At 27.7% G+C, this 9,734-nt stretch overlaps 1 protein-coding gene across 1 annotated transcript; it reads left to right on the forward strand.

The window, feature by feature from the left end:
- The first annotated feature begins 7,765 nt into the window (after positions 1-7,765).
- On the forward strand, positions 7,766-9,508 carry LOC107487609 (probable xyloglucan endotransglucosylase/hydrolase protein 7). Its single transcript, XM_016108276.3, has 4 exons — positions 7,766-7,998; positions 8,086-8,186; positions 8,264-8,460; positions 8,962-9,508. Exons 1-4 carry the CDS (start codon positions 7,806-7,808, stop codon positions 9,347-9,349), a joined length of 879 nt encoding a protein of 292 aa, XP_015963762.1. The 5' UTR covers positions 7,766-7,805; the 3' UTR covers positions 9,350-9,508.
- Positions 9,509-9,734: the final 226 nt, after the last annotated feature.

Here is a 9,734-nt window from a genome sequence, read left to right on the forward strand (position 1 = left end):
CCCCGTTCTCATTCCATACAATGTTGTGTTTTTTAGATGCAGGTCGAGAGACACTTCGCTAGGCGTCTGGAGTTCTACCGCGAAGTGGTTTTATTTTGGGGCTTATTTCTGATATTTTGATATGTATATGTATTAGACTCTCCTCTTGTATATATTACTGCTTTACTTTGTACCTCTTAGAGGTTTATGGAGAACAAGCTTATATGTATGTAGTTTCTTGGGGCTTCGGACTATGTATATACGTATGTAAATATTATCGACCAGCCTTAGCTTCGCAGGCTGAGTTAGGAGCTTGTTATTTTGTACTTTTGGCCTTCTATTCCCACTTTCTGTTTATTTACAATTATGAACCTTGGTTTTCTTAGCACGCAAGTAATCTCGATTCCGGAGCGTTGCGCTTTTTATTTTGAGATTTTACTGTACCTGTTTTTCAAGGCTCCTTGTATACTGTATTCTTTTCAATATTATTATGTATATATTTTAATTTAGAGGTGGTAATACCACACCACCTCTGTTTTATGGCTTAAGCGTAAAGCTCTGTGTGGTAGGGTGTTACCGATCTCATTAAGTAAAGTAAATTAAACAAAAAAATTAATCATAAATAATAATAATAGTAAAAAATTATAACATACTAAAAAAGTATTATTTTTTTCGGTGACACTAAAAAAAAGTATTAAGAGTATTAAAAATATATTATATAAAAAATATATTAGAAAAAATATCCAAAAAAATAAACATGCATAAAAAATAACATTATAATTTAATGTCATCTTTTTTTAGTATTTTCTATCTAAAAGTGATTTTAACTAATATTACCCAAACAATATTTATTTTATCAAAATCAATTTTAGTATAGAATTGCCAAATATAAATTATATTTGCACAAACTTACTTCTCTTCAAAATCAATTCTATAAAATTCCTTTTATTCAAATTTCAGTTTGTCAAACTACAATCCAAACACGGCTCATCCTTAAACGCTCCTTATTAAGTATGGAGTGCTGCACACTTTGTAAATTCATTAAATTTGAACTCTTTGTTTATTATATTTTATTTGAATGGTTTAGATTTAAAAAGGCAACCTGTTAATCAAGTTAATTATTTTTTTACAAGTTTTAGATTTTTTTTTGTAAATCTCAGATATTGGGCTGAAATTCAAAATAAAAAAATAGTATATAAATATTAAAAACAACATGTCTGTACAAAAAAAAAAGTTCTTGGACTTTAGAATTAAAATAAATAATACATAAAAAATAAGTTGAAAATTCATTTACTAAATCCAAAAAAAAAGATATATTAGAATCTTAAAAAAAATAATATTAAAAATATATTATGTATATAATATTAAAATTTAAATAAATTTTGTTTTGTGTGAAATAAAACTATAATATTAAATATAAACACAATGATAAAAATTTTTGTGTTATATATATATAATATTGACGTTTTTAAAACAAACTGAAATCTAAGGGACCATTTTGGAGCGAAAAAAAGGCGAGGGACGAAAAAAATTTTCAGCCCCTACGTTAGGGACCAAAATCATACTTAACCCTAATTTTTTATTGAAATATGTTATTTTATTATATTTATAATATATTATTTTGGATAATTATATTATTTTAGTTAATATATATTATTTAAAAAAATATTTAAAATTTATTATTTTGTATTAAGAATATTATTAAAAATATATTATTAGTTTTTTTAAAATAATATTTTTTTATTTGGTTCAAACACTATGACAATAAAAAAATTTTACGTAATTGCGTCTACTCAATAAATATTATATTCATTTATTTCAATATTGCATGTAAAATAAATAATTAATGTTTAAAAAAAGTTAATAAAAGAAAAAAGTATTCTTTTTTTTACCAACTCTTGGATGAAAACTATGTCATTTGAATTATAACTCGTTGATAAAAAATAAATATTCTTAATTATATATTAAATAGAATAATTATTTATTAGGCTCATTCTTATACAAATAAAAAAATTTTTAATTTTATATCTGTAATATTTTATACCAGTTAACTTTAAAATTTAATTATTTTTTGAATAAATTAATAAAAAAATAATATAAATAATTGTTTAAATATAATTGTATTTTAATTTTTCATTTTATTACGTACAATTTGAGGATAATTTGAAATAAAAGATAATGAACTTGTTGTAACTGTCATCTATTTTGTGGTTTGACTATGTCATCATCTAAAAATCATGGCGTCTTTATGGAGATCGGGGTTCTTCTACAGAATCGATTTTGCATTTGGAATTAGCCAACCAGCAGCAGCGACAGACATGCGTCTTCCTTTTCTATGGTAGCAATTTTTCGGACTTTGAAGGTCATTTATGGTAGAGGTGGAATGTGGTGGGTTCAAGAGCGTTAAAATCTGTGACTAGTCAGAACGATAATGGAAGCATCTGCTAACAAATAAAACAGTGAAAATGCTTGAAGACATCACATTAATAATAACAGAGTAATGGAGGAATTCAATCAAATTTTCCTGAGTATTTTTGTGGTGTAAAGGTCGTCCGTGTGTTAAATAAGGGAATTAGTATTTTTGTTAGTGCCGGTTTATTTGTTCAGCCCAGCCCATGACAAAAAAATAATAATAAATAAATTTAATTTACCTGATAACTTTTGATAATATGTTAACTTTTAAAGAATGTTGCACTCTCTACTTTATCTAGAGTGCACTAGCTTTCGCCTCTAAACACACACTCATTATTTATGTAGATTCACTTTCCTTTTGTCCCAACAAGTATTTTCATTTTTTTTATACTTTTTAAACATTTTAGAGTTATAATTTTTTAAATTGAAATTACTGTTCACTAAATTCGATAAATTAAATTTTATATAGCGTTGTGGTACCAATAATATTTTCTCATAAGCAAATAGATAAATATTAGCTAAGTTATTATCCGGACTTTTTGAAAATAATTGTTATTCAGATTTTTTTTATTAACAATAAATGTAAATTTATTTATTATAATTTTTTTGTAGAAATACATAAAGAGTACATAATATATAATATATAAAATGTAATAATTTTACAAATATTTTTTTTAAATAAAAAAACTTATTTTTTTTCTTTCTCTTGATTCAACTTTTAATTACAAGACTATATGTAGTAGTAACTTCACCAACGGTCACAGCACGTTTTGAAATTTAAGAAAATATAAATGCAATGATCTTTGAATTACATGATTTAAGATTTAAAGATAATTTTTTAAAATAAATATTGATTAAAACTAAAAAAATATTGTAAAAATATTACATAAATAATAGAAAATATGTTGATCATATACATGCTAATTTAAATCGCTAAAATAAAATAAAATAAGTAACAAAAAATATAAAATTTCACCTTTTGTCATGAGAGCGCAGTAAGAAAACCTAACTTAAGACATTAAAGAGTTGTCCGTCAAGCTAATGACATTAAAGAAGTGCTTGTTAAAAGGCAACTCAACTTACGCCTTTTTCAATCTTCAGAAAATCCTTTTAATGGAGAAAATCAACTTTTCGCTGTCAATATCTTCCATATTAATTTTCCTGCTTTAAAAAGACTCTTTCCTGCTTATTTCATACCAACACCTCCGTCGGCACCACTTCTGCTACCACCTGAGTGGCTTCTGAATGAATTGCACAACTATGCTTAGATTATTTTTTTTTATCAATAATAAATGTAGATTTATATGTTATAATTTTATTTAATAAGAGTACATAAAGAGTACATAATATATAAAGTGTAATAACTAAAACAAATATTTAAAAAAAAATTATTTTTTTCAAAATCTTTAAAATAAGAATAACTTATTTTTCTCCTTCTCTTACTCCTCTAGTTCATAAATCTTCAATATTATAACTTAAAACAACTTTAAGACATGAAATTTTTTTCAATAATATATATGAATATGATGGAACACATGAAGCGACACATTAGGGTCCTGGCAACCAATTAGACATAAGGTGGTTGTGGTATGCACATCAAATTATAAGGAACCATGTTCCATTAATCAATGTTGATCGATAACCTTTCTCATCCACTAACTTTTGTGAAGCCAGCAATTAATGTAAGTACAGTAATAATCAACCAAGGCATATGTTAAAATTAGTTATCGATTCAAAAAGTCTTTATAATAGACATATAAATTTTTAATATATTTATTATATATTTATTAAAGTAAAAAATTTAAAAATTTTATAAATAATAATTTTAACATATGACAACCCACAAGTTACATTTTTGTAGTCTTCATATGAAGTAGCAAACAAGTTGTTAGAGTATAAATAGGTGGTTTAGTTCCGTTTAGAAAAACTTTTTATTAGAAGCAGTTAAATCTAATTAGTTTGCATTAATCTAAATTTACATTTTTTATTCACAAGCTAGAACCAATCCAATATGATCAAAGTCGGGTTGGTTCAATTCAGAACATCAAATTACTAGTTTCAGCAAAAATATAAGGTCATGTTGTTGATGGCAGCTGGGAAGTCTCCTTTGATACCGAACATATTGTATAATATTTAAAATTATATAATTATTATATTTAAAATTATATAATTATTATAATAATAATTAATGAATGTTAAATAAAATTATTTTAAGTTGTTTAAATTGATTTTTTATTATCTTTCAAACATTATTATTTGAATTGTATTAGAATTTGGAGTTCTCATTTTGGCTCAAAAACAGATAGAGTAGGATATAAATAAATAATTAGTTGAATAAGAAGACATTTTTTCTATTGTTCTGCTTACCCGAAAAATGTTTAAGTGGAGGTATGATATTTTACTTTTGGCAATATATGAAGATGAAAAAAATTAGTGGAGTTCTAAATCTCGTAATCAATATAGGGTTTGCCTTTGGTGAGTGATGTGGCGCTTAAAAGAGAGACCATGAAGAGAAAAAAAATAATTGTTTGGTTACTTATGCATGGTGGATAAATGATGAAAAAAACATTGGTAGTTTTGAGGCCTTGAGTCAAATAATTTATGAAGAAGTTTAAGAGTTTATCATTTTTTATTAAAATTTAGTCAGTATTTTTAATTAATTAAAAAAATAAATAATTTTATACCACTAAATATAATTTTATACTATTAAAAATATTAATAATAATTAATTAATGACTATAAATCACAAGACCTGCTAATAACTCTCTATAGTACTGCTCATAATTTATTTCAATGGGGTCTAAACGTGATAAGCATTAGTTTGATGCATGCATTATTGCACGTTGAGAAAAGGAAAAGAGGGAAATCCTAATAATGAGTTTGAAATTGCATGAATGGTTCTGGCAAACACAGGCTCTACTGAAACTATTCTGAAAGTGAACCGTGCATTTCAATTTCATGCCTATACACATTACCAACTGTACTGTATTATGATGTTCCAGTGTGGTAGAGTAGGGGTGTTCTACATGTATGCCCCCACCACTACTTAAAGTCATCCACTTTTTCCCATCAAAGGTTAATATGCATTATTATTCAATACTATCAATTTCCATATTTACAAAAAAAGTTTGGTGTTGATTTATATGTTTTAAAAGTGCTAATACTCTACTACATAGTAACTTGGCCATTAATCAGAAGTTTTAGTTGGAATCTAGGTATATATGAAAGAAAAAAGTCAACAAATTAATGGAATTCATATTAATATGATCTAAAATTCTAACCGCTTAAAGAACTAAAAAAGCATGGCAAAAAATTATACGTGTTTTCTAATACATTTAATACGTTTCATAAAATAATTCCACTAAAAAAAACTAATAAAAAACTATAAATTTGTCAATAAATTAAAAAATTCGAATCCAAACCCTCTAAGTGAAAATAGGGAGATTATACTATTTGAATTATAGTTTATTAGCCAATAATCATAACTATTTTATTTTATATAATATTAGAAAAATGTATAATAGTGGTCCAAGACTAAATAATTATAAACGTTTTTAAATCATGTATTAAATATACTTGAAAAATATATAAAAGTTTATCCAAAAATACATGTGACATAAAGTTTAAAGATGCAAATGAAAGTAGATGTAATTATGAATATGTACTAGTATTACTTTACTCCTCTTGTATAGTAGCTTTCAGCAAACATTTGAATGGTCACATTTATTAAATCAAATTGAGCCCGAGGGCTGGTAAATTAAAAATTTCATTTCACTAGTACTAAAATGTTGAAGTTCTTCTAATTAATGGGGAGGCTAGAGGACAGACTAATAATCAACGATCTAGCCAGCTCGCGTTCATATTATGTTAAAGTCTAAAAAGTCCTACAACAATTATTAGAGATAAACAATTTATGTGTCGTTTTCTAATTTTTTTACTGATTACATCAGTAGTGAAAAGTTCGACGCTTTTAAGAAGTACATATCAAATGATTAAATTTAATTTCCTTCAAGATTGCAGTCGAGGACCAAATTCAACCACAAATAAAGAAACAAGCCACAAAAATGAAAACAAAAAGTAACTATACAATATACATAGAATCAAATCAATCATCAAATATAATACGTTAGTTCGATTTTTTTTTTTTGGTTGTACTCTTTCATCATCTATCCTGCATAAAAAGCCAATATACTCATTTCTCTCATTTTATCCATTTATAGTTGTCAATTGTTGTCCTTGATTCTCACTCTTTTCATGACTTATATTCACTTTCTCTTTTGAAATCTATATTCTTTTTCTGTTAGTTCAAGTTTTTAAAAAAAGTAATTTTACAACTAAATATTAAAATTTTTATAACAAAAAAAATATAGTTCAATTTTTGCTAATTTCAAAACAATTTCTTTTAACATGAAACAAAAAGAAAAAGTTTATGCAAATTCCACATAAAATAATAAATATCCTTACTCTTGTTGTATTATAATGGCCTGAGGGGTAGAAACAATTAATGGGTGGTAATTAAGTAACATCATTTCACCGGAAAATTAGATGGATTATAAATTTTGAGTTATTTGACCTTTTATATATATTTAGTAGTTGATAAAGGTATACTCTTTATTTTATTCCTTTATTTAGAGGAAGTATAGGAATTAATTTTTAGTTAGATTTTATTATAGATTTATAATTTAGAATTTAGAGTTAAATGTTTTTTATTTAGAATTTCTAATATAACATAAATAATTTAATTTTTAAAAGGTTAATTGATATTAATTATAAAAAGAAATGGACTCTGTAGCATTATTCGATTATTTATTGTTGCATGCAGATATTTCTACGATTTACGGGAGCCATAAATCAATAAAATTATAAAAATAAAAGAGGCATTATTGTTTGTTATAGTTTAGGAAGTAATGGTAGCTAGATTATTATTGGTCGGAAATGTTTGGTAACCAAAGTAAATCAGCTAAAAATAGCTATAACTTATCTTATTTAATATTTATTATTTATCGCGACAATTAATGAATACTAAATAAGGCAAGTTCTGACTTTTTTTTGTCTCTCTAGTATTACTCATTATTGGTTAAGAAAATTGTGCATAGTAAATGGACAAGAAATGTCCCCATTAATGGTGTTGAGTTCGATTCGTGAATACATAAAATAATGCACACGCACGCTGAGAAAATCATTGGGGTAGCAGAGAATAGAATACATAAATAGAAATGAAGAAGCGAAGCTCCGAAGTCCAAACATTCGCAAAAGAAGAAATATAATAGTTTAGGGCCCTACTCACTGCTCCTCATTAGCTGTATCGAAAGCTATTTCCTCTTCTCTTCTAATCCATTGTCCTATATAAATAACACACTTTCTCTTGCTCCACTTGCATTATTCCAATTAATCACAAATACATATATATATGTATGTACATGGCATTCTTTAAAAACCCTTTCTTTTTATTATTATCATTATGTGCTCTCGTATTATCTGGTGTGTGTGTTTGGGGAAAACCAGTTACATTCCTTCAAGACTTTAGAGTTACATGGTCTGATTCCCACATCAGGCAAATTGATAATCAAGGCACCGCCATACAACTCATTCTAGACCGAAATTCTGGTAATTAATTAACTTAATAATAACTATTATTATTATTAGCATTGTGAAACAAATTAATTAAGCATTTTAATTGATTTGATTTTGGAGGATGCGGATTTGCTTCAAAGAGTAGGTACATGTTTGGGCGTATTAGCATGAAGATTAAGCTCATTGCCGGAGACTCTGCTGGGACTGTGACGGCATTTTATGTTTGTACACATGTCTAGTTAATTAATAAAGTTAAAGAGAGCATGAATTAACGTTAATGTTGTTGGTGGTTACGTAGATGAGCTCGGACACGGACGCTATAAGGGACGAGCTTGACTTTGAGTTCTTGGGAAACCGTAGTGGTCAACCATACACTGTTCAGACTAACATCTATGCCCACGGCAAAGGGGGTAGAGAACAAAGGGTCAACCTCTGGTTTGATCCTTCCGCCCAATTCCACACCTACACTATTCTCTGGAACCACCACCACATTGTGTAAGACATGTAAATCAAATTCTTTTTTAATTAGATAACATTAGTTAAAATTTAAAAAGATTAATTTCTTAACTATTCATATCAAGATGTATTTATGTAAAAATAATAATTACAACTAGTTAGATACTTTAATTAAACTATTTGGATAATATTTGATGGATCATTTTGTTGAGGAAAAAAAAGTTGATTAGTATTAATTCAAATATGAGATAAAAGCAAAGAAATAATAATAATAATTAAAGATCGAAACTCAGGTGTAGTCGACTTCACGTGAAGTTGGTAGTTAAGAATTATTAGATAAAAATTTAGTCAAATTAATAAAATCATTTAACCAATCTCAGTTACCAACTTCCCGTGAAGTCGACTGCAGCTGAGTTTCTACTATAATTAAATATTAGGTATTTAGTTATTTGGAGAATTAGACATCATTTTTAAAGCATTGTAGGAATGAGCTAAGAATTTTAGGAAATTACATGAGATAGTACTTACATATGGATGCAGGTTCTACGTGGATGAGTTTCCGATAAGAGTGTACAAGAACGACGTGGCAAGGGGAGTGGCATACCCAAGAATACAAGGAATGGGAGTGTACTCAACGCTGTGGGAAGCAGATAACTGGGCAACAAGGGGAGGCTTGGAGAAAATTGATTGGAGGAAAGCACCCTTCTATGCATACTACAAGGACTTCGACATTGAAGGCTGCCAACTCCCAGGGCCCACCGATTGTGCCTCCAACGCAAGTAACTGGTGGGAGGGTGCTGCTTACCAGGCCCTTACTCCCACTCAAGCCCGCTTGTACAGGTGGGTTCGCGTCAACCACATTATCTATGATTATTGCCAAGACAAGCCACGATTCCCACTCGGCCCACCACCCGAGTGCCTTTCCTAGACTTCTTGTGTCGGTGCCCTATGCTATTCATTTGGTGTCTACTATATGTGTAATAAGCTTCTCATCACTCATCAGTCATTCTTTTGGACTTAATTATTATGATCTACCAAAAAGTGTAATGTTTCGCTTCTATCTAAGGAAAGGACAAATTATATGTTATTCCTCATTTATGCTTTTAAGCACAATTTAGTTAGGGGTCACAATAATTGCTTTGTAATTAATCATCAGTACGTGTGTGTCCCATTTATTTCAGCGCATAAAAATTGTTGTTATCTTATTCTCACCACATAAATCGTCGGCAAACCAAGTCGTTGTGTGTTACCTAGCATTATCAGCAATAGTGGCCATATAATATTTCCATTTTTTAATTAACTCTCAAATGCAA

Source organism: Arachis duranensis, chromosome 5 (assembly GCF_000817695.3).
Source record: "Arachis duranensis cultivar V14167 chromosome 5, aradu.V14167.gnm2.J7QH, whole genome shotgun sequence".
In the NCBI taxonomy this organism is placed as follows: domain Eukaryota; kingdom Viridiplantae; phylum Streptophyta; class Magnoliopsida; order Fabales; family Fabaceae; genus Arachis; species Arachis duranensis.

What these genes read in the sequence shown, in the direction of transcription:
- LOC107487609 (XM_016108276.3), top strand. Translation starts at nt 7,806, where the DNA reads ATGTACATGGCATTCTTTAAAAACCCTTTCTTTTTATTATTATCATTA. An exon ending in GGACTGTGACGGCATTTTAT is followed by an intron (nt 8,187 to 8,263) that starts GTTTGTACACAT and finishes GTGGTTACGTAG; the next exon opens with ATGAGCTCGGACACGGACGC. An exon ending in TGGAACCACCACCACATTGT is followed by an intron (nt 8,461 to 8,961) that starts GTAAGACATGTA and finishes ATATGGATGCAG; the next exon opens with GTTCTACGTGGATGAGTTTC.